Source organism: Aspergillus ibericus (genome assembly GCF_003184845.1).
Source record: "Aspergillus ibericus CBS 121593 unplaced genomic scaffold BO80scaffold_34, whole genome shotgun sequence".
In the NCBI taxonomy this organism is placed as follows: Eukaryota; Fungi; Ascomycota; class Eurotiomycetes; order Eurotiales; family Aspergillaceae; genus Aspergillus; species Aspergillus ibericus.
Window position 1 is genome coordinate 179,714 of NW_020292132.1, and position 21,853 is coordinate 201,566.

The following is a 21,853-nucleotide window of genomic DNA, read 5'->3' on the forward strand; positions in this document are numbered from 1 at the left end:
GTCCTGAGATGCGCTGTCCATCATTAACTCTCTTGTTTTTCCAAGTACACATGTCTGATTGCCCCGAGAAAAAGGAGCTTCTATCCAAGAGTGCGATCAATGCATTGGCATCCAAGAAACCCTTCTCACGAGGTGAGGAGATGCCGTTCTACACAGGTCTATCCTACGGACTACTGACTGCTGAATGAAACTAATATAGAGTCTAGAGCGGTTGTCAACGCCACAAGCGAGTATTTTCCATAGAACCAGTGCTAACATTGGCACGTATAAGGTGGTATCATTCGACAGGTCGAGTTGTCTTCGTGACTGATCGTTCTTTCCTTCGGGGGATTCGTCACCGGAAAGGTATCAGGAACATTAGGCTTCCGATGGTATTAGGTACTTTGTCTTGAGAGGCCGCTTCAAGTCTATGGAAAAAGTTGAGTTATTGATTATATCCACCTGCGAAGAAAAAGAACATGCAGCATCTTTCAGAGTGGAGCAGTAGGTTGCTTGCATTCCTCATATAAGCATCGTCAAGGATATTGACTTGGACGAATTAGATGTGCCAAATGTGAGGGATGGGATCAGGTTTGAGTAAGTATCTCAACAACTTGTAGATTGGTATGTCTCGCAAAATACCCTGAGAGAGAAATTTCGGTATCGTTTTTGATGCTTGTAGCATACAAACAAGGCGGCCACTATACGGGGTCGATACGTCACGTATCCTCTCTATGGCTCAAGCTTTCAATGGATTAATGAACACGTGCGAACATATTGTCCTTCTCTGCCTTTTTCCAGTCTCCTTCTTGTATTCCGTGTCATCGTCTATTTCTCGAGTTACACTTTTGTGTTCGTTCTCGTCCTTGGTAAATGAACATCCTTAAGCACACAACTGCAGTACTGACCCAGCAGCATCGATATTCCTGAGTGACCAATTTCTCACCGCGGTGTTGAACAGGATGATGACTATTTCAATACACCCTCTGACAAACTTCGTGGGCTTTGCTCTTATATTACTGTTGTGCTCATTCGTACTCATTCGTGGCTTCGTTGCTAGGTTCTAAAGAAGGAGGTGACATCCTCACTGGTAAACAGTAGAAGCAATCTCTGTTTGTATTACTTCTCCTACATCTAGTTTGAGATTTGGACTAGATTGGGTTTCTGTTTTCATATCGAAGTTCTGGCTTGGTCGCTTAGCCGGGCATTTATACAAACCACAAGGATTCAGCGAAGATCGCCAGATTTGGCAGGCTGGATGGCTTGTGGGTTGATGGAGGCAATATACGACCGTGACAGCGCGACCTGCCTTCGGAGACGTACTTCTTATCTATAGGTCATGGTACAAGGCTAGACTTCAGAGCTAGGTCAGAGATTAATCTGATATGATCTCTCAGACCAATAAGAATCCCCAGCTGGGTGAGATGTCAAGGCAATCGCGAAAATCCACTTTCGGGGTCTGTCCAATAGGGACGTGTCAAGGTGACGCGTGGGTTATTTTTGGATAGACTTGTATTCACTTGGGAAATGTTTGCGCTGTTAGTGATGATGAGGTGGGTTGATTTGTGTAGAATTCCAGTGTCATATACGCGTCCCTTTTCTATACTTGCGGGGACGGGTTAGCCTGTCTGGTTCTGCTGCCTTGCAGATCAGGCCTAAAGTGTTTTGAAGGCGTCTAGGTCCTGTGATAATCAAAACATCTTAATGGTTGGGATGATGCAAAGCACAGCTGCGGTCGACGGCTTCTCCTAGGCTATGTGCTTCGCTCCTTATTGTGCTGGCTCTTCTTCTTATACTCGCTGTACTGGTTTGAAGGACTGGCTGATCTGCTAGGCTGCCTTATCGGGTAACACTACATCAAGGCCGTTAGGTTAAGGTGACACAAAGCGATATATTGGCAGAAGAAGCTAGAAGCCCTACAAGCGGTTACACCATATAGTCGGCGCCCTTATACATTACCTCTGGTGATAGTTGCGCGATGGCTTTAATAGATCCCCTGCAACATTCGTGCGTTGACTTCAGCGGGCCCTTCTTGGCCACGTCAACCTGGGCGAGCTTGAGAGGCGGTTCGACGGTCTTCTGATAATCAAGTCTGGGAAGCGCACGCAGCGCAACACTGTATCTTGCTTGGTTCGTTTTACCTGGCACCCACGACTCCTATAGTCTGCATGCTACGTTGTCCAATATAGCAGGCTACTACAGCTTTGCAATGTATCCCAAGGACATTTCAAAGACTCGAGCAGGGTAGATTTGAACGTCGTCTCTAAGAGCGGTTGATGAAGAACGGTCTTCCCTTTGAGTTGGGACAGTGCTGCTTCAGCGGAGGCTGGTAAAGGTTGCGATGTCCTGATACACACGGCCTGTCAAAAAGAACAAGTGGGATGGGCTGGCAGCGGTATTGAGCTGCTTTGGGATATGGACAGGCAGAAACAAAATAGCAAAAAAACGTCAGCGACAGGACTCGAACCTGTGCGGGCGAACCCAATAGATTTCTAGTCTATCGCCTTAACCACTCGGCCACACTGACGGTCGCTTGTTAATTTGGCAATTGTTTGTTGAGATGAGGGGCTTTTGCTATATAAGGCTGAAAGGTGGCCATGTTGATTTCAGGTCATTTGGTGTACTGTAGCGGCGAATCATTGAGTCAGTTTTATGTCTTGAAGACGGAATGTAGGAGGTGAGGCCCAGGCTCAATTGATAAGGGTAGATGACTTGCTAGCCTTGTAAGGCTGAGGGATAACAAACTAATGTGAATATTGAGACTATTTTTGGCTTTGCCACCCACCCTCCTAGAATGGCATGGGTATTTACTCACTGGAATCACCTTGGATCAGTATTGCCTAGTGGACAAAGAACAAAAAGCAAAAAACGTCAGCGACAGGACTCGAACCTGTGCGGGCGAACCCAATAGATTTCTAGTCTATCGCCTTAACCACTCGGCCACACTGACTACTGTTTCTTTTTCAATTTCAATAATGGCATCATCAATGCAGCTCTATGAGGGCCGTCCAAGATATTGTGCATTGCCATGCGTACATCCCCAGTTGATCGCATTGTAGCAGCGGTGTGAGCGAAAAGATGGTACCGAGATTAGCGCCTTCAAAGTCCAAAACACCTGTCTGCATGTAAGTAGCGGGTATTAGTACGTTTTGCCGGGGTTGCTGAGTGTTCCGTGCGCTTATATATTCTGGAGTGACAGGCCCGGAAACTGCGATGCATGAGACGATGATGACCATCCTGTCGAGGTCCCGGTCAACACGATTGGTACACAACATTGTGAAACAGTATTCATTCTGGCACTTTTTCTATAAGTGGAGATCCAACGCCCTCGCCGAAATCCAGCGGCAAATGACAACGGACTGTAGTACTGTGGCAGCGTCGCTTTTCGTATACCTGGGACTGATTAGTGGGAGGAATGAAGATATGAAGGAGAGGGTGATGATACTGCCTGTATCAAATCATGGGATCCAGCAGCACCGACTAGACAGCGTGCTTCCAAAGGATCCTCAAACTGTTCCAAGTTGCTCCAGTTGCCGGGACGCAAGTATATTCCGGCCCACCGGTTGGCTCCGATGAAGTATGGGAATTCGCAGCAGGCACATGCCGAATTTCGCACCGCCCTGCAAGTGAAGTTGCATGGAGATTGCATATCTGAGAAATTCGTATAAAGTCTCTCCTCCGTAGAGCATTGCTTCATGAGAGTGAGAGGCAGAGGGGAAGCTGTCGCGGGGTGAGGGGAGGGAGACGAGAGATGAAGCCAACCCGGGCTAAGCCTGTTGTGGCAAGCTGTCATTACCCGAGAAATACAAGACCCTGAAGAATGGAAACATACAAAGGCACGGGAGTTCCAGGGACGGAGAAGGGGAAGGAATATCGACATGCAAAGGCCCAGAACACCCGGGATGACTCCATTGTTACTGCCCTGAAACCAATTCACCCTCCTTCTCGCCTCTCTTCGTTCCCAAAATAAGCTCGCTTTGTTCAAATTCCTCTCTTATACTCGCCCCCCCACTCGTCCCCTGTCCCCTCAACCTCTTGCCAATCAAATCTGACCCGTTATTATCGATTTAACCACCACTGCAATTGTACCTCTCGTGAAAGCACACCTACAGGGCCAACGATGGCTCAACCCTCCCGCCCAGTGGAGGTCCCCATGTCCCAGCGGACTGAGGTCCAATATGCACCAACCCAACAGTACAACTCGGGGACTCGCATCTTCCAGCAGCCTATCTATGCAAGCGCCAATTTCGAGCAGTTAAGCTTCCACAAAATCAAGCCTACCAGTGCTGCTGCGCACCAATTCCAAGAAGGTGAATTCGTTCCCTTGGGCTTCTTCGATAAGGTCGACCCGGCCCTTTTCAAGCTGCCCGCCGGAGAAGTTGAATGGTTATATGAGAAGCGCAGAACAGCCCAACAGATCCTCCCCTTCCTCTATCTGGGGCCCTGGAGCTGCCTCTCGGAAAGAGACTGGCTCAACCAAGACGGTATCACTCTCCTTCTAGCCGTCCGAGACAGACGACTGGCCGTGGCGCGCCTGGTGTCCGGCGAGAAAGCCGCCGCGGACCTGGGCATCGTGGCCGATTCCGTGGATATCCAGGACTACCAAGAACTCATAACAGCGCTCCCCCAGGCCATCTGTCGCATCAACGAACATATTGCCTCCTCGGCCCCTTTGGGCCTTAACGGACGCACCGAGAAAAAGGTCCTCGTTTTCTGTGAAACGGGAAACGGCTCGTCAGTGTTGGTGGTGGTGGCCTACTTGATGGTGATGCTGAACCTCGGTGTAGCACAGGCCTTACAGGTGGTCCAGTCGCAGCGGTTCTGCATTGATGTGGACGAGTCGGCAACGCAGCTGTTGCTGGCATTCGAAGCCATCATTAACGCTAAACGGGATGTCGAGAGAGTGCGCCGAGCAAGTTCCCTGGATGTTTCGGTTCCTCCAAAAAAGCGATCCCACGACCGAGATACTGACGAGAACGATGTCGATGAGTACATGGCTGTGGACGAGACTAGAAAACCATCGGCGCCATTTCAAGATCGTCCTGCCTACTAAACAACCGATCTATTTCCGTGCTCCGCTGGTAGGAAGATTGCATTAGAGAAGAGGGCCATGAGGAGTAGTTGGTAAAGACGGCTGGGTGGAATTATGGCTTCTTTTCTTGTGGTTTTCTGATGTTCCCTTATCATGTGCATACAATTAAGCATCCTGAACATATTGTGACCTTTGTTCCCGCTGTCCCATGAAGTCAGCGTATCGGCCTAAAGATTTACATTAGATTACCCTGTCATCCAAGGACTTGGGTTGCCACTTGCAGTTCTACTTTCTCCACTCTTGGCTCCCAGTCGAAGCCATTCAATCCTGCAGATCCCTGGCTTGACTCCAGGCTCCCTCCCCCAAATGAGGAAGTAGCATTCACTCACTTGACCGATGAACCGGAAGATTCCTCACTTTAATTCACACCCTTTCAGACAAGACTTAAATTTTCGTCCGCTGGCACTCAGCTTTGCCTCATCATTATACCATAGTGACGTTAAATATCACTATCGACTTTACTCTCTATCGCATCCTAGAGCGCCATGAGACTCCGCGAAAAGATTCGCCCGCCAGAGCGCTTTAATCAAGAACAGTTTTCCAGCCCGTGCCCACAGAAGCCTCTTCGTGAACCTCCAACGCCAGACCGTCCCAGATTTATTCCGTTCAACTCCAATCTTCCTCCTGCGGCGTTTCCCACCTTAGACAATGCAACCCCCCCAACGCGTGATGACGGACAAGAATATGAACGAGGACGACATGTCAGCACTTCAATGCCCGCCAGGGAGCATACCAAAAGTGGTCACAGGGGAGAGAAAAAGCTGGAGGAAGACGCAATGGCATGCTTACAGAATCACCCCCCAGAAACCTTCGAAAACCTGATTGCAAGTAACGGGGAGCTTAACCCAGTCTACATGAGAAACATGGCCGTCCTGGCCACTATGGGCAGGGAGTCACCAATCGATGGAGCCATGGCGGACAGTGATATAGACGAGGTTATGCTTGATGCTTCTGATGAGGATAAGGTGGAGGTACGTCGGCCAAAAACTCTCATTATACCAGAGGTTGACGGAGGTCCCAACAGATACCCTCACCGACACTCCAGCCGAAGTGGAGTGACCTTTCTCCCCAAATTCAAGTTGAGATCGTCAACAACATGCTTCGAGATATCGACTGGTTAACCATGTGCCACTTATTGGGGCTCACCGCAGAGGAGCGTGAGGAAGTCCAGAAAAACATCCTTCTGCGAGAGCAGCAGGCAAAGCAGGAAGACTTACACCTGGAGGAGATGCGAGCAAAGCAGCTGAGGGCGCTTCTGAGGACTGACAACACGACTCGAGGCTACAACCGAGTTCCGCACCAGGGCGTTTTCAGCAAGATCTCCCGCCGGTTCTCGGGCAAGTTGCAAGATACCTTCAACTCAGACTTCCTGTTATGCCACGCCAACGAAGTTTTGGATGCCAAATTATTTCTATGCACGCGGGGGGTGGATCGAAAGTATGCTGGAGAATGGAGCAGTGGCATATCTGCGTGGTGGGTCCCCGAGGATCATGACTTCGGGTTGCGCTTAGAAGGTGATTGGAAATCTGAGCCATGCGCTGTGGACTTCTCCGGCCTTTCTGCAAATGGCTCAGCACATGGAGCTTTTGATGCTGATGCAGCTGAGTTGCCTACGCGCCATAGGGTATCTTCGACCAGTATGACAGCTAGATACTGTCCCAACCCTGCAAGGAATTGGCAACTGCATAAAGGTGACGTGAATTGCCTCCTGCAATGGCGCCCAAATAGTCACCAGACCAGGCCGGAGAGAGTCTACTACAACCGTCGGGAGAATGGGCTACTATGTCTGGGTATCACCGAGGAGAGGTTCGCTCAATATAGTGATACCAGATGGAAGTATGTCAAACCAGAGTGGACATTTAGGCAGCCGCCGCTGGACTGGCTGTTCCACGAGAAGCCTCCACCAAGCCTTGAAAAACTTTATGGACTTAACCGCTCAAAGCCTGTGTCAAACAAGCCCCAGCAAGCGGCTTTTGTTCCCTCGACGCGGCCCTCGGAGACAAATGTCGGGGGAAATGGAGCCCACAGCCGTGGCGTCCACACTGCATCTTCTCTGAGGGTAGTACAGCGACACGAAGGATTGAGGTCAGAGGTACAGAGACGAGCACCGGCGATGCAAAACAGTGACAGAATGTATGTTACCTTTTCTGAGTCAGGGCAAACTTCTAGTCCTACAATCTGGTCCCCACAAGCAACCCCAGAGAAAACAGTGTCCCTGACCGGCTCAGACTGCCTCTCCACAGGGGATAGGGATAGATCCCCACCCGCAAACACGAAGTCACCTATACCACTGGATTCTAAGGAGAATTCCACTGAATCTTCTGACCACAAGGTAGAGCACTTTTCGAACGACGACCCGGGGTCGGACAGCTGCTCCCAAGGGCCAGCTCAACTAGAATTCACAGAGGAACGAATAAGCCACACAAATGAGGAAAATAACAGCGGTGATGATGGAGGGGAGGACGAGCAAGATGAAGACGAGGTCGTGCTTCTACCCGTTTCGGCGTTTTCCAGGGCGACTGGAGAGAAGACTGACCGTGACAGACGATAGTTGCACTTGTCTCGAGTGATGCTATCTGGCCCGACATCTAAGAATCTTGGAAGAGACAGCAGTCTTCGTAAGATGGTCATTTAGACCGCTGTCAAATGGTTTTTTTTTTCGCATCTTCCTTGTTTTCTGTCTTTCATCTCTCGTCGATCGTTTTCTAATCTTGCACACATCAAAGTCTCATATGCATAGTTCTTACAGCGAACAGGTGATCTGGGACACAAATATGCGATTCATGATGTGATAGAAACCTTGGATTTCACTTTTTATAGCCAGAGCCGTAGCAAGAGCCGCAGTCTCCTGATGCCAGTAGCAGATGTCTAGCATGTATGGGGACAATATTAACCAGAGTCCATCTATCTCTATCTATTGGCTTTTTGGCCGAGGCTGGATTCAAACTCTTCACGTCTCTTTTCCCCTAGAAGCAACTAGAACCCAACCAAGCAATACCAGCTGCCGACTCTGGAAGCTGCCCTTTTCTGGCTCGCTGGCCGTCGGCCTCATCTCCCCCCGTAACTCCTTCCCCTGGCTGGAGTGAGTAATCCTCAATCTCTAGGCTAAACGCATTGAAGCCCAATCTGGAGCTGGACAATAGGTGAAATAAGACTTGAATTGTCCTCAAATCAGTCTATCCCATGAGCCTGCCTTCAAAGTGAATCGACAGATTCAACACCCCACCCATATGATGACATCGCTTAACTTCTACGGATACAATAGCCAACACACGGACTTTTGCAGCTGAGGTACTTTCTAGATTAACTCAAACACATGAACTATGGATGGAACTAATTTGTACATGGAGCCTAACAGCAGAGCCCGACCGGTAATTGACAATCGACAGAGAGACTCTGAAACGCCAATGCTATTGCTCCAACGTGCACCAAATAAGAAGGAGGCAGACAACCTGGGCCTACAGTTGAGAAAGTTAAGGAGGCAATATCATCTGCGAAGCGAGAGAAATGCTGGCAGAATGTGCGCAGCCACTTGTCAAGTCTCTAATCGCCACGGCCCTGCAACACCAGACGACCTTTCTCGGCTGTGTCATGCTTGCGTCGTCAAATAGATAGTGCGCCTTTACGTGGATTGATCTGATGGCGACCTTGAGCATGGTTCGCTAAGTTTATACAGCGCCGGCAGAATAAGGAGGCCCTGCCTTGGTAGGCACTCGGCACAGATGACCGGGATGACGACTCCATTTTTATGAGAGTGAGAAGGCACCTGTATCCACAATAAGTTGAGTGGTTCTGGAGGAAATAACCTTATATATGACAACGCCACCTGGTGGATTAATGACGTTGGCTTGGTCATGGGGATACAATCTGCGACGGGCATTATCCCGGTTTTCTCCTGGGTTTCCCTGCCCTGAAATTTGGCACACAACCAGGGGCCTATGCTTTTCATCTGACGGCTTCGCGAGCACCCATGATTTCACACCGAGAGGAATCGGGCGATAAGGTTTATAGATGCGGATAGGGATGGACGCCTACGGAGTAGTGACACTACTATAAAAGGGCCCTCGGCCCAGTGGGGCTCCTGATGCTTATCGCCCGACAGCCGATAATAACAACCAACTCGTTTCCAATTGACTAACTAAAAGATAGGAGCGATCGCCGAGATGGGGTTATCAGACGACGCTTATCGGCCTAGTAGTCGTTCGCCTAGTTCTCCCGATGGAGCCCCCGATGTGATGGCCGGCAAAATGAAGCACTTCACCCCGGACAAGGACTTCCGTCTGTTCTTCTTCTACTCCGATACCCTAGATCCCTCTTTAGAATACTACACGAGTCCAAAGAAGCTCTCGGACCCCAGGATGTTTGACACTCCCTTTGACTGTATCGTGCTGGACGGCACCGTGGTGACGGCCGCCGATATTGGCCGGTATGACATTGGCATCAGGGATGGCAAGATTGCCCTACTGGCCCCCGCGCGGGCCCTGGCACAAGCGCGCGCATCTCGAGTCATTGACGCCGAAGGTGCATATGTCATGGTATAGTCAACCCGAAGGACGAAATCAACAGGATCGATTGCTGACAGCTTACTAGCCGGGAGGCATTGATGCGCATGTCCACTTGTCTGAACCGCAACTCTTCGGCAAGGGCAAAGCGGCAGATGATTTCACGACAGGCAGTCGTTCTGCCATCGCTGGAGGCACAACAACCATAATTGCATTTGCCCCACAGAATCAGTCCGACCCATCCCTGCTTGCGGCGCTGGATGACACACAGAAGAAGGCTGCCGATGCTGCATATTGTGACTACGCCCTTCACCTCTTGGTCACGAACCCAACCAAGCAGGCTCTCAACGAGTTCTCTCAGCTTCGCGAGCGCGGTGTATCCTCCGTAAAAATCTATATGACCTACAAGGACCTGCAGTTACGCGACAATCAGGTTCTGGATGTCTTATTGCAGGGACGCATTGATGGAGTGACCACCATGATCCACGCTGAAAACGGTGACATGCTCACCTGGATGACCGAACAACTCGAGAATCGCCAATTGCTAGCGCCAAAATACCATGCTACTTCAAGACCCCAGATTCTCGAAAGCGAAGCCACCAACCGAGCCATATCCCTGAGCCAACTGATTGAGACCCCAATCCTAATCGTGCACGTTTCCTCCCCGTTAGCAGCCAACACGATCCGCAACGCGCAGACCAACGGACTTCCCGTCTACGCTGAAACTTGCCCGCAATATCTGTTCCTGACGAGGAAGGATCTGGATGCGCCTGGATTCGAAGGCGCCAAATGTGTATGCTCACCACCGCCACGCGATGGCGAAACCGACCTTGAGAGCATCTGGACCGGCCTGCAAAATGGAACATTCACCATTCTCTCCTCGGACCATTGTCCATTCTTTTACAACGACGACGTCAACGGGAAAAAGACCGCCATTACTGAAGACGCCCCCTTAGGCCGCTTCCGATACATTCCCAACGGCTGCCCAGGAGTTGAGACCCGGCTGCCCTTGGTGTGGAACGCCAACCGGCTTTCCCCGCAGAAGTTTGTCGAAGTGACGAGCACCAATCCCGCCAAGCTGTACGGACTCTATCCGAAGAAAGGTGCCCTCATCCCGGGAGTCTCCGATGCGGATCTCACGATTTGGTACCCGTCCGCGCAGGAGCCCTTCCCTATCACCAACTCCGCCTTACATCATAATGTGGATTATACACCGTACGAAGGCCACATGATTACCCAGTGGCCACGTTACACCCTACTCCGGGGACAAGTGGTGTGGGATCGAGATAATGGGGGCATTGTCGGCCAGAAAGGCTTTGGGGAGTTTGTCAAGAGAGAACGCAGTGCATTTTGCAGCGACCAGCCGGAGTGGGATGTTGAGAAATTCTAAGACCTTTGCAGAAGAGTTTCACGTCATATAGAGAGGCTACTAGATTCATAGAGAGAAGAACCAACTGTATGTAGTATATGCATGTCTGCGAGAGATTCGTCCTTTTTGCGATCATTTCCATTCTGTGTATCTTAGCATGGTGCCCTCTTAATGCTGCCAACAATATAGCGATGAATTTTACCTTGGGAGATGACTTGAATTGATTGTACCCAGTGATCAACATCTTTACATATCGTTTATATTAAATTCAAGTATTTCTTTATTGAGCAAAGCATAAACCACCTTTCTTCTCGCCCGAGAGCGACAACGCCAATAGTTGTCCTCTGCCTCATCCCGGTTCGACACCTCATGGCGTACAGACTCTCACATCCATATTTGTATTCTTGCGGTTCGCCCAGCGGGGCCTCTCCAAACGTCATCCAGCGTTCTTTAATCCTGTAGTTCTCCCCCAGCATGGGCCACTGTCCGAGGAACTAGTTACTGGGATCCGAAGAAGATTGGCCGGGCAATCTTCTTCGGATGTATAGTGGATAGAGGTTTGAGATCAAGGAAGTTGTCGAGATCTCCCCTCCGTTGTCAGTCGGCTTACCACACGCCAATCCAACCTCCCATGGGATTTACTGCTCTATGTCCCTCTGGAGAGTGCCTTGCATGAAGCAGGTCTATACAAAGAAAACCTTCCGACAAAGAGGATTGACGTCAAGCAAACACAGCGTGGAGCGCTCTCGGCCTTGTCTCCCTTAGCTGTCGCCAGGCCAAGACGGATCTTGCCGGGAGCCTGTAAAGTCTTTGCTAGATTCCAGAGTCTATCGTTCTCAATGCTCTGTGAGAAGATAATAGGCTAGGATAGAACCTTCTTCTGAGCCGGCGGCAAACAATTCTCAAAAGACTCCGTGAGATATTGCCGCTATTTCGAGCCAGCCAGTAGGAAACGTAGCTGTGAATAGTGGTGCTGCTACTATTGGAAGGGCTAGAGAGTATCGCTCAGAGGAGGCAATCAGCGCAAGGCCCGAAGCACCCCCAAGGAATTTACCTGGTGAAGACAAAGCCAACCCTATAAGCAAAGCAGCACAGCCATGAAAATGTTCAACATAGCAATAATCATGTCGGCTACGAACCCTTCAACTCTGCTAATCCCTTGAATGTTTTGATCACGCGCAACGGGGCCAAGCTTACCATATGAAGTGTAGTGTATATAATCCCCATGACCACCATGGGATATTGGATAAGGCTATCAGCATTCCTCGCCCCAAATATGCCGGAAACTCATTTATCCTCAGTCATCAACTATGGCCTAGTCGAATCATACACCAATGGCCACTATGTTGAGGTTGTACTACAGGCACTGCAGACACTGTTCAGAGTCCGGATCGCTTGTCGACCAGATACTAATGAATTAGTTCTCTCGCATGTACGACCCCAGTGGAGAGCCCCTTCGGAAGTTGATCGAGTTGCTTGGATCACTTTGCCAGCCCTACTTCAGAGCATACGCGCGTTACAGGGGCGACGATCTGGATTCAGAGCTGCGGGATAATACGCAGATTCTCTTGCAACTGAATCAGAAACAATTGTCCAAAATTTCCCCGGACCAGCAGCCCTGCGAAGAGTATCCTATTCGGCATACAATCGAGACCGATCTCCCAAGTTATCAGCTTTCAGCCGTCACAAGAATCAGGACATTTCATGAGCGCAGGACATACGAGGTCTCTATCAATGGGACCAACTACTTTTGCAGAATAGCTACAGGCAGACATGACCACATGTTTCAAAACGAGTTTAATGCATTGAGAAAAATCAAGAAATGTGGACTGTCTCTTCGCGTGCCTGAACTGACGGGATTTGTGGGGGTGGAAGAACAGCTACCAGGGATACTGGAAACATTCTTTCCTCATCAGTCGCGTCTCTCTGATATTGATATGGCTGTGGCTGAACTCGACGAGCGCCGTAAGTGGACGGCTCAGATAGGTGATGCGGTCCGTAGACTTCATCAGCATGGTATCGCTTGGGGTAGGGCAGACGCGTCAAATATCCTGATCGATGACCACAGGAACGCATGGCTTGTGGACTTCCAAGACAGTCTGCTCACGCGTGAGCCATCTGATATCGAAGATATTGAAGCTATGGATGCTGCGATCGATAAAGACTTGAAGGATCTAGACAAGATCAAGGAGTTTCTGTGTCTATCGGCATGAGTGATGGGCTATACATAGTTGGTTTTTGGTAGATTATATATAGGCTTCATGCCTGATCTCTATAAAATGAAAGATTGACCAAATATTCGTAACTGTGGCAATCTGTGAATGAGGCTGGTAAACAGGACAGACAAAGAATTGAAATCAAAACTATAACGACAGCGTAGCAAGGGTAAATCGCCTTTTAGAAACGCGCAAAGCATGACATAGCCATACATGCTTTCGACTCCGTTGGAGTATATGCTGCAGGCCATATTCTAGCGACCTTCAGCGTGTTGGCTGGGATGGAAAAGAGTTAAGCGTGCGTCGTGACGGGGTTGCCAAATGTATAAGGCTCTCAGGCTCCTACCTCGTTGTAGGTAGACGTCGTCTAACTCCTTAGGTAAGTAATGACAACTGCAACTCATCAGTCTCACCTACTAACTCACCTCACCCAACACTTATCCTTTCAACCCATACGCACTTCCAGCGCCCTCCAACCACATGTAGAGACAGTACCATCAAAATACATAACGTGTGTGTCTTCAGCGAGGCAAAGAACATCAAATAGTTGGTCTGTACTGTGTATTGTCCCGTATAGAGTGACCAATTGCTTGTTATCAGCAGCTGACTACATAGCTTGTCTATAGCTGTGCATACCGACGGCGAACTGGCCCACGGTCCGAGAATATCCACATGTTGGCACTGATTGAGCCGTTACTGTGTGATACCAGACCCAAGCTCCGAGACTATGGGAATGCAAAAGCTTTGCCATGCTTCAGTGTTGCACCCTGTTTGGCTGAACCTTGAACAGTATCATCACCCGGACATCCTGAGATCCATCCCAACATATCTACAACAAAGACTCAGTCGTGACAGAGCCAGCTAGCCTCCATATTGACGGTGCATGGAGCTGCAAGTAGAAGACTCCGAGGGAAAGGAAAGCTTGTCGTGGTAACACAGACAGTCAGGGATACAGCCACATGTTCGAGTCAGCCCTATATCATATTCCTGGGTTCCTTGTGGCGGTGAGTACTACCTTCTGCAATTCAGGCCACCAGGAATAGAGGCTGAGACAAAGTCAACAGGCGTGGGATGAGTAGTTTCGACCAGTCGCTTCGTGTTTGTGTGACCTTGGCGAGTCTACCATGAACATAGCCGATTTATGGAGGCCGGGGGTATTCTTTATGGTGAATTATGAAGAAGCAGTGACTGAGGAGATACCACAATAGAACCAGAGTAAGATTCGCAATGGTCGAGTTCTATACCAGGTTATATATGAGAAGCGTTGTGTCGAGCAAGAAGGGACGGCTTTACCCGATGGCCGCTATCGCCAGCTATAGCAGTCGGTCACTCACGATATCAGAACAGTGCAAATCACAATCAGGATGCTGCAATCAGGCCACTCAGGGTCTGTGAAGTAATGATAATGGCTTTGCGAATGTCTACGGATCTTGCATTTCGTAGCTAGGTGATTTCTCACGTAGGTTGGCTTAACTAGAGCCCAGGATACGCATACGCCTCTACAAAGGTGATTGACCCTGTGCCATGGTGATTACCCGGTCTAATCTGATTGCATTGCTCAATGCGATCGAACTTGAGGTCCAAAGGCGTTTACAGTGTCCAAGCCATTCTTTCATGTCATTTTCTAAGAAAATATAATGAAATGCAAGCACTAGATCCCATCCATCATGTGCAGACCCAAACCCATATAAAAGTGGTCCGTGCGCCGACGCGAAAATCCGCGTTCCTTGAACAAAGGCGCGCCGCCGCCGTCGCCGCCGCCGCCCATCCGTCCGTCATACCTGCAGACGGTCTGTCTATCCACCAGGGCGCCGGAAGAGAACCCGTCCAGTGTTATCGAACCCCTCAGGACCCATTATTATTCACTGCGGTGGGTTCCTTTGTTAGCTGTTTGGTGGAGCAGGTCATTTTCTGGTTGGTCTGAAGATTGGACCTATCGACTCAACGGGCTCTACTACTTACTTCGGATTTCCTCCGTTGCGTTGCATCCAGGGATTCGCCGCAGAGAATATTCTCGGTACATTTTCTTTTCTCTTATTCTTCCTCTACAGTACGGAGTACCGTTTACAGATTCCGAGTTACATTGGAATCATGTCCAATCCGGACACACCTATTACCGCCACCGATTCCTCGGATGAGATGATCGCCCCCCGAGAAGGCTCTTCGACCCCGATGACGGATCAGGACACCAAGTCCGCAGCGCAGGACAAGATGGAGCTCGAGGAGGATATCGAGGGGATGGATGTCAAGGCGAAGGCGCTGATGCATCTTTTGAATACTAGTGAGGTGCGAATGGTGAATTCCGGGCTGGGATGGCGTGGCGCAGAGGAATTGTTGCTGATGAGTCTGTCTTGCGCTGATAGGTTTTCGTTGCCATCATGGCAGATAAAATGAAGAAGCAGCAGGAGGAGGCAAGGCTGGAAGCGGCAAGGCAGCAAGAGCAGCTGCAGAAACCGGAAAAGAAGGCGGCGCCCAAGTCGAGGGCTGCTGCGGAGCCGATTGGACGGCGACAGACGCGCACGAGTGCGAGGCAATTGGCAACAACGGTAACGGAGGTTCCGGCGGAGGAGGCGAAGAAGGAAGAGGAAACAGAGACGACAAAGACGAGGAGGGGCCGGGGAAGGAAGCCGGCCGCTGCGGCGACGAATGGGAATACCATCTCGAGCTACTTTAAGAAGGCGGATGTGAAAGTCGACGAGGAGAAGCCGACGGTTCGGGAGGCGTTGGAGCATGCTGCAGATGAGTATGAGGCGAATCCGACGGCGCTGGGTGGTCAAGAATTGGTTGCTACACAGCAGCCCGAATTGGTGACTGGGGGCAAGATGAAAGAGTATCAGTTGGAGGGCTTAGAGTGGCTCAAGTCGCTTTGGATGAACGGACTGTGTGGCATCTTAGCGGATGAGATGGGTCTTGGAAAGACTGTTCAAGCTATCTCGTTAATCGCTTTCTTCAAGGAGAAGAATGTTTCTGGACCCTTCCTGATCGCTGCGCCGTTGAGTACAGTGAGCAATTGGGTGGACGAGTTTGCAAAGTGGACGCCTGAGATCAAGACAGTCTTGTACCATGGCTCCAGGGATGAACGTGCAGAAATCAGGCGGAAGTTCATGAATATCAAGGACCAGCGAAGCTCGGATTTCCCGGTTGTTTGCACTTCCTATGAGATTTGCATGAACGACCGGAAGTTCCTGGCGCAGTATCAGTGGCGGTATATTATCGTCGTATGTTAAGCCTTGCGTTGCATGAGCCTATGGTCAGGGTCGCTAACAAGTACACAGGACGAAGGCCATCGCTTGAAGAACATGAACTGCAAGTTGATCAAAGAGCTGCTCACCTACAATTCCGCCAACAGACTGCTCATCACGGGCACGCCGTTGCAAAACAACATTACCGAACTCTGGTCGCTTCTGCACTTCCTGCTGCCGGAGATCTTCAACGACCTCCGTAGTTTTCAGAGCTGGTTTGACTTTTCATCCATGTTGGATAACAATGGTCAGACGGATGTCATGGAGCGTCGGAAGCGCACTCTGGTCTCCACGATGCACTCGATCTTGAAGCCTTTCCTCCTCCGTCGGGTGAAGACTGACGTCGAAACATCGCTGCCAAAGAAGCGAGAATACATCCTGTATGCGCCCTTGACTACAGAACAAAAGGATCTCTACCGCGAAATTCTCAATGGCACTGGCCGCCAGTACCTCGAGGAGAAAGCCACAGAACGCCTCTTGGCCAAGAGTGGAAGAGTCTCGCGATCTCAAAGCCTGAAACGCAGCGCCGATACCAGTGAAGCTTCGTCTCCAAACAAGAGTCTCAAGTCTAGTCGTTCTTCCACACCAGCAAGGTCACTACTCACGCCCCGGAGACGCGGCAAGGTGTCAAGCTATACGGAAATCAGTGACCGCGAGTTCAACGCAAGACTGCGTCGACTCGAGCAAGGAGTGGAAGAAGACTTGGACATCGCCGAACCCAGCGAGACAGAGCAGGAGGAGCAGGAGAGAGCCAAAACCATTCGACTTGCCAGTAAGCACTCCCCATCCCATCCCATTTTCCTCCCCCAACCCCAACTAACGCCCTTTCCAACACCAGAGAGGGAAATTGCGCAAAAGAAGATGCAAAACCCAGTGATGCAAGCACGACTCGCCTGCAACTCGCCTCACAACTTCTACTGGCCTTGGATGGACGACCCGACCTCCATCGACGAAACCCTCGTGACAGCCTCCGGTAAAATGCTGCTCTTGGACCGGCTCGTCCCCTGCCTCATCTCGAAAGGCCATAAGATCCTTATCTTTTCGCAATTTAAAACCCAGCTCGACATCCTCCAAGACTGGGCCACGCAGCTCCGCAACTGGAACTGCTGCCGAATCGACGGCGCCGTGAGCCAAGAATCCCGTCGCGCCCAGATCAAATCCTTCAACACCGACCCATCCTATAAGCTCTTCCTCCTTAGCACCCGCGCGGGCGGCCAAGGCATCAACCTCATGGCCGCCGACACCGTCATCCTCTTCGACTCGGACTGGAACCCACAGCAAGACCTGCAAGCCCAGGACCGCGCCCACCGCATCGGCCAAACCAAGCCCGTCATCGTCTACCGCCTCGCGACCAAGGGCACCGTGGAACAAACCTTACTCGAGAAAGCAGACTCGAAGCGTCGTCTTGAGCGCCTCGTCATCCAAAAGGGCAAATTCCGCAGTCTGCTTGATTCCGGCCTCAGTCATACCGATATTGATGATTTGAAGAAAGCCCTCGGACAGGACGAATATGAACGTTTCGAGACGGGTGCTGATCCATCTGCCCTACTGTCACAGAAGGATCTGGATATCTTGACGGATCGGAGTGAGGAAGCGTATGTCCGTGCCGAGAAGGGGTTGGATACCACCGGCCGGGCTTTTATGGCTGTGGAGACGAAGAGGGGTGGGGATGGCATGATGGCGCAGATTATTGGGAAGTGATTTTTTCCATCATCTTGTAGTTTCATAGGGCGGTGGGGAGGGTTATTTAGGTTCCTTGTTTTCCGCTTCTTGTGTTATTTCTATTTCTCTTTTGATGCGTTCTGGCGATTTGACCCATCATCTACCTGATTTACTATGGGTGGTGAGAACGGGGCGGGGCGTCAGGGAAGCGAAACATAACACCAGGCTGGTTTGTGCCTATCAGGCGTTCTTATTATGTACTGTACATTAGATAGACGGGGCGAATGCCCGGAGGGGGAGGGGGAAGAGGAAGTGAGGAATGCGACAAGAGTCCGAAAACGGACGGACTCTATGAGTTGGAACAAGATCAATCACACGTCTAGTGGAATCGAAGCATGCAAAAACATGAGGCACGAGACACGAAACATCCATTTAGCGCCTGATGCTCCTCGCCAAGAACATGGCTATTTCGATAACAGAGTAGCAAAGCTCATACGCGAACAAACTCCTCCGGAGACGAAGGAAGTGCCAGAAGAACCCAGGTGGAAGTATATTCAAGAAGACGGGATAAGAGAGGAAAGAAGGAGGGATGAGCGAAACGGACTACCGGGACAACTTGGCTTCTTCGACCTGTGCCCGTAGATCCGAGAGCACCTCCTTCCGTTGCGCGAGATGGCTCTTCAATCCCTCGACTTGCTCGCCAACGGTCTTGACATCATCCCTGAGACGTTCCACATTCTGGCCATCTTTGGATCGCCCCGCTCCTTCTCGCAGCTCCCGTAGCTCCCGCTCCTTGTACTCCAGCAGCTGGAGCGCCTCTTTCTTGATCAGAACCCAGTTCGGCCCGCCGTCATTTCGGGGCCGCTCCCGATCCCGTCGCCCTTCCGAGGCCTTCTTCGCAGCCTCCAGCTTGCTGTCGAGTTCCGCTAGCTCGCGCCTCAACCGGACCTTCTCCCACTCCTCGTCCTGAATGGTGTCGCTGAAATCCGTGCCCTTGGGCGTGTAGGATGTCTTTCCGCCAGCGCCCAGTCGACTCAGATAAGTATCTCCGAATTTGGCCTTCCGGCCCGTGCGGGTCTCCATGTCTCCGCTTGCACCCCATTTCTGGGCCGGACGAGCATTGTCAAGCTGATAGTCGATCTTGTTGTTTTCGAACGAGGCACGCAGTGACGCCGGGATAGTGCGTGGGATGCGGAAGCCCTCGTGGCGGTAGTTCAGAATATGCAGGAACGCAAGGGTGGCGTCTTTATTAATGGACGGGGATGCAGAGGGGTTGACCAGGTTCCACGCGGAATGAACATCCGTATCCGGAACGTCGAGGGAATCGTAAAGGGGCTGTAGCGCTTCAACTATACCGGGCCGCACCGTGTTAGTGAACGAAGCAGCGGCAGCAGATCATCGGAACGTACAGGAAATTTCTCCGCGGTGGTTCTTGTTTGCCATATAGATCTCCTCGTATTTTGACTTATCAGCCGGGTTCATGTACCATTCAAACCCATCTTTCAGTCCGGGTGTGTCATCTTCATCCTCTATGCGTTCGAATTGCTCTGGACGACTGCTCAACGCACGGGTCGCGTGAACTAGATGGGATTTGGATTCGGGAACGAGCCAATCGGGGAGGACATTGGGGACGGCTTGTAGTTCCTGTGGGGGTGGGATGTTTTAGCACATGGAGAGCTCTGAAGGGCAGGAGGGGGCATTGGCAGCAGAAGCGGGCGGCGGGAAAGGAGACATGCTGCAGGCGCCGCGGCAGTTAGGGAGGGAGCTCACATACCCCGTTCACCAGATCGAAAACTAATCGCATGGCGACGCAGAACTCCTCAAAGTCGAGCTCACCATCTCCATCGACATCGGCCAGATCCCAGACCTTTTCGAGTTGGTCATCGCGAAGCCGACTGTTCCTCAACACCGAGGCCGCCTGGGAGTTGTTCAGACGCGGCTGGCCGCCCGCGAGCGATGCGAAGATCTCCCAGTACCGTTCAATTTCCCACTGCTCGATCTTCTTGGTGGACATGGTGGCAGGGTGCAACGGGGCGGGGGACACCGAGCAATGGGAGATGATGGGGATAATCTTGGGGAATCCCTGGGAAACACTGGGATAAGGAATGGGGGGGAGTTGCTGGTCGTCATCCGCTTCGGGCGTCCCGCAGTGGCTCCGATGGGGTTGCCGGAACAAGTTAGTTCCGTCCAGGTACAGTCTTCCATCTACGTATCTACTCCGTACTCCGTAGTATTTAGAACCATGTCAAGTCGTGGGTTTTCCATATAAATATCTAAAAAAATGTCTAGACATTACTCGCCCCTCTACCAGGCTGTGCTCTGCCAAGCTGGTTTCGCCATGCACCATGGCCAACACTATGTACCGCATCCCTGCACGAACAGTTATACATCGGAAGAAGCCCCCGGGCAGCTAGCAACCATTAAGCCATGAGGATACTCACTCGGGACTCCTCATCCCAATCAAAGACAGAAGTCATGTACTTTTCTTGTCGGAAGTTCCATCCTCACCCTCTTTTTTGGTTTGCGTTTTCAGTTCCTCTTCCACTTGTATAATGGCTCGCTCCGCTTCCAACGCAAGGTCGGGTGCCTCAAGGATTGAAGCCAGTTTCTTCGCATCCTTCATACGAAGTAGTAGCCGGTCATCGCTCTTCTCAACTTCTTCCACCATCTCCGATATGGGCTTGCCTACCCCCGTGCTCTCCAGCGCGTAGGAGACCCGCCTCGCATACAGTTCTTCAAGCCCAGGGTGTGATGTTGGATTCAAGAGATCCCTTTCCAGGAGAACCTCCAGATGCTTGGAGCCATTCAATGCTTGGACCAGTCAGTACATCGGCTGTCATCGGCAATGATAGAAGGCGCGGGGAAGAAACCCACCTCGTCCATGGGACCATGCTCGGTACACGAGGTAGAAGAAAGGAACATTAGGTACACTATATTGCATGGGTAGCCATATGGTTAGCCAAATCCGGTCAAATAGATCCCCAGACTGGGGTCGATAGAAAGAGCCTCGTACAGAGGGATGAGTCCAATGGGAATGGTTAGAGGAGTCACGAGGAGGCTCAACCACATCCTCCGGCGATGCAAGTCCTGTCTCTCGGTCGCAATGGCTTGCAGCATGGTTCGGAGCTTTTCAGGCCGGATTGCATTCCCCGGAAAAAGCACATCCACTTTTTTCGTCCCGTGGGATTCATCAACTCGTCGCGCTGACTCCAGCGATGGAATGCTTTTCAGGCCCCATTCTTGATATGGGATTCGTTGTTGGACTCTATTACCCCACGAAACCAGGTGCTTCTTCCATCCTTTATCGGCCTCCTCCCATTTGGCCCATGTTTCTGCGGCTTTCTGCGTGATCTTCTCGTGTATCGAAGGTGCTTGCGACGGACCGCGGCGGAGGGGGCGAGCATAGATCAGAGCTTGTCGCGTCGAGATAGGGATGACGAAGAGTCGCATAGCAACTGCGGAGGACGTCCTGTCCGTATTCTTATTCTAGATGCCGTGGTGTGTTTTCGGGGATCAATGATGATCGCTAAGTAGGGGAGTCTGGTAAGCAACCAGGGAGAGCTAGCGATCGACCAGAGAAAATAACCGATTCAAGGGCGTGGATGAAAGTGGCATGCCTTTCTGGTCTAATGAAGAACTCTGGAAGTCACGGGGCCTGACTGGACTCTTGGAGTTGTTGTGTGTGCGTCTCTCTGGAGACAATGAGCGAAACGGAGATGGATGCGTGGAAGTAGACCGACCATTAATCGGTGGTGATGATGATGATGCTGGATGCTGGATGCTTAGTTGCT

General features: G+C 51.0%; 9 protein-coding genes and 2 non-coding genes across 11 annotated transcripts; 5 read left to right on the forward strand and 6 right to left on the reverse strand.

The window, feature by feature from the left end:
* Positions 1 to 2,425: 2,425 nt before the first annotated feature.
* On the reverse strand, positions 2,426 to 2,506 carry BO80DRAFT_t226. Its single transcript has one exon. It is a non-coding gene; the product is annotated as a tRNA-Ser (tRNA).
* Positions 2,507 to 2,848: 342 nt separating this feature from the next.
* Positions 2,849 to 2,929, reverse strand: BO80DRAFT_t225. Its single transcript has one exon. It is a non-coding gene; the product is annotated as a tRNA-Ser (tRNA).
* BO80DRAFT_427227 (uncharacterized protein) lies at positions 2,930 to 3,303 on the reverse strand. The gene has a single exon (XM_025719953.1). The coding sequence runs from the start codon at positions 3,213 to 3,215 to the stop codon at positions 2,964 to 2,966; it is 252 nt and encodes an 83-aa protein (XP_025572956.1). The 5' UTR covers positions 3,216 to 3,303; the 3' UTR covers positions 2,930 to 2,963.
* Positions 3,079 to 3,979, reverse strand: BO80DRAFT_154394 (uncharacterized protein). The gene is made up of 2 exons (XM_025713819.1): positions 3,425 to 3,979; positions 3,079 to 3,372 (listed from the first exon to the last, which is right to left on the reverse strand). The coding sequence occupies exons 1-2, from the start codon at positions 3,857 to 3,859 to the stop codon at positions 3,268 to 3,270; spliced, it is 540 nt and encodes a 179-aa protein (XP_025572957.1). The 5' UTR covers positions 3,860 to 3,979; the 3' UTR covers positions 3,079 to 3,267.
* Positions 3,980 to 4,097: 118 nt separating this feature from the next.
* On the forward strand, positions 4,098 to 5,160 carry BO80DRAFT_427228 (dual specificity protein phosphatase family protein). The gene has a single exon (XM_025719954.1). The coding sequence runs from the start codon at positions 4,133 to 4,135 to the stop codon at positions 5,030 to 5,032; it is 900 nt and encodes a 299-aa protein (XP_025572958.1). The 5' UTR covers positions 4,098 to 4,132; the 3' UTR covers positions 5,033 to 5,160.
* A 396-nt stretch (positions 5,161 to 5,556) lies between these two features.
* Positions 5,557 to 7,622, forward strand: BO80DRAFT_479524 (uncharacterized protein; the record flags this gene model as incomplete). The annotated part of the gene is made up of 2 exons (XM_025723301.1): positions 5,557 to 6,042; positions 6,096 to 7,622. The coding sequence occupies 2 exons, from the start codon at positions 5,557 to 5,559 to the stop codon at positions 7,620 to 7,622; spliced, it is 2,013 nt and encodes a 670-aa protein (XP_025572959.1).
* A 1,776-nt stretch (positions 7,623 to 9,398) lies between these two features.
* On the forward strand, positions 9,399 to 11,014 carry BO80DRAFT_412127 (hydantoinase/dihydropyrimidinase family protein). Its single transcript, XM_025718005.1, has 2 exons — positions 9,399 to 9,606; positions 9,662 to 11,014. The coding sequence occupies exons 1-2, from the start codon at positions 9,430 to 9,432 to the stop codon at positions 10,961 to 10,963; spliced, it is 1,479 nt and encodes a 492-aa protein (XP_025572960.1). The 5' UTR covers positions 9,399 to 9,429; the 3' UTR covers positions 10,964 to 11,014.
* A 1,204-nt stretch (positions 11,015 to 12,218) lies between these two features.
* BO80DRAFT_479529 (uncharacterized protein) lies at positions 12,219 to 13,155 on the forward strand (the record flags this gene model as incomplete). The annotated part of the gene is made up of 2 exons (XM_025723302.1): positions 12,219 to 12,296; positions 12,364 to 13,155. 2 exons carry the CDS (start codon positions 12,219 to 12,221, stop codon positions 13,153 to 13,155), a joined length of 870 nt encoding a protein of 289 aa, XP_025572961.1.
* A 2,214-nt stretch (positions 13,156 to 15,369) lies between these two features.
* BO80DRAFT_412131 (putative SNF2 family helicase/ATPase PasG) lies at positions 15,370 to 18,101 on the forward strand (the record flags this gene model as incomplete). Its single annotated transcript, XM_025718006.1, has 4 exons — positions 15,370 to 15,444; positions 15,522 to 16,376; positions 16,434 to 17,172; positions 17,239 to 18,101. 4 exons carry the CDS (start codon positions 15,370 to 15,372, stop codon positions 18,099 to 18,101), a joined length of 2,532 nt encoding a protein of 843 aa, XP_025572962.1.
* Positions 18,102 to 18,256: 155 nt separating this feature from the next.
* Positions 18,257 to 20,166, reverse strand: end3 (cytoskeletal adaptor protein SagA). Its single transcript, XM_025717040.1, has 3 exons — positions 19,837 to 20,166; positions 19,472 to 19,706; positions 18,257 to 19,411 (listed from the first exon to the last, which is right to left on the reverse strand). The coding sequence occupies exons 1-3, from the start codon at positions 20,074 to 20,076 to the stop codon at positions 18,666 to 18,668; spliced, it is 1,221 nt and encodes a 406-aa protein (XP_025572963.1). The 5' UTR covers positions 20,077 to 20,166; the 3' UTR covers positions 18,257 to 18,665.
* Positions 20,167 to 20,302: 136 nt separating this feature from the next.
* Positions 20,303 to 21,811, reverse strand: BO80DRAFT_387131 (mitochondrial K+-H+ exchange-related family protein). Its single transcript, XM_025717041.1, has 4 exons — positions 21,680 to 21,811; positions 21,076 to 21,588; positions 20,937 to 20,992; positions 20,303 to 20,873 (listed from the first exon to the last, which is right to left on the reverse strand). Exons 2-4 carry the CDS (start codon positions 21,510 to 21,512, stop codon positions 20,536 to 20,538), a joined length of 831 nt encoding a protein of 276 aa, XP_025572964.1. The 5' UTR covers positions 21,513 to 21,588; positions 21,680 to 21,811; the 3' UTR covers positions 20,303 to 20,535.
* Positions 21,812 to 21,853: the final 42 nt, after the last annotated feature.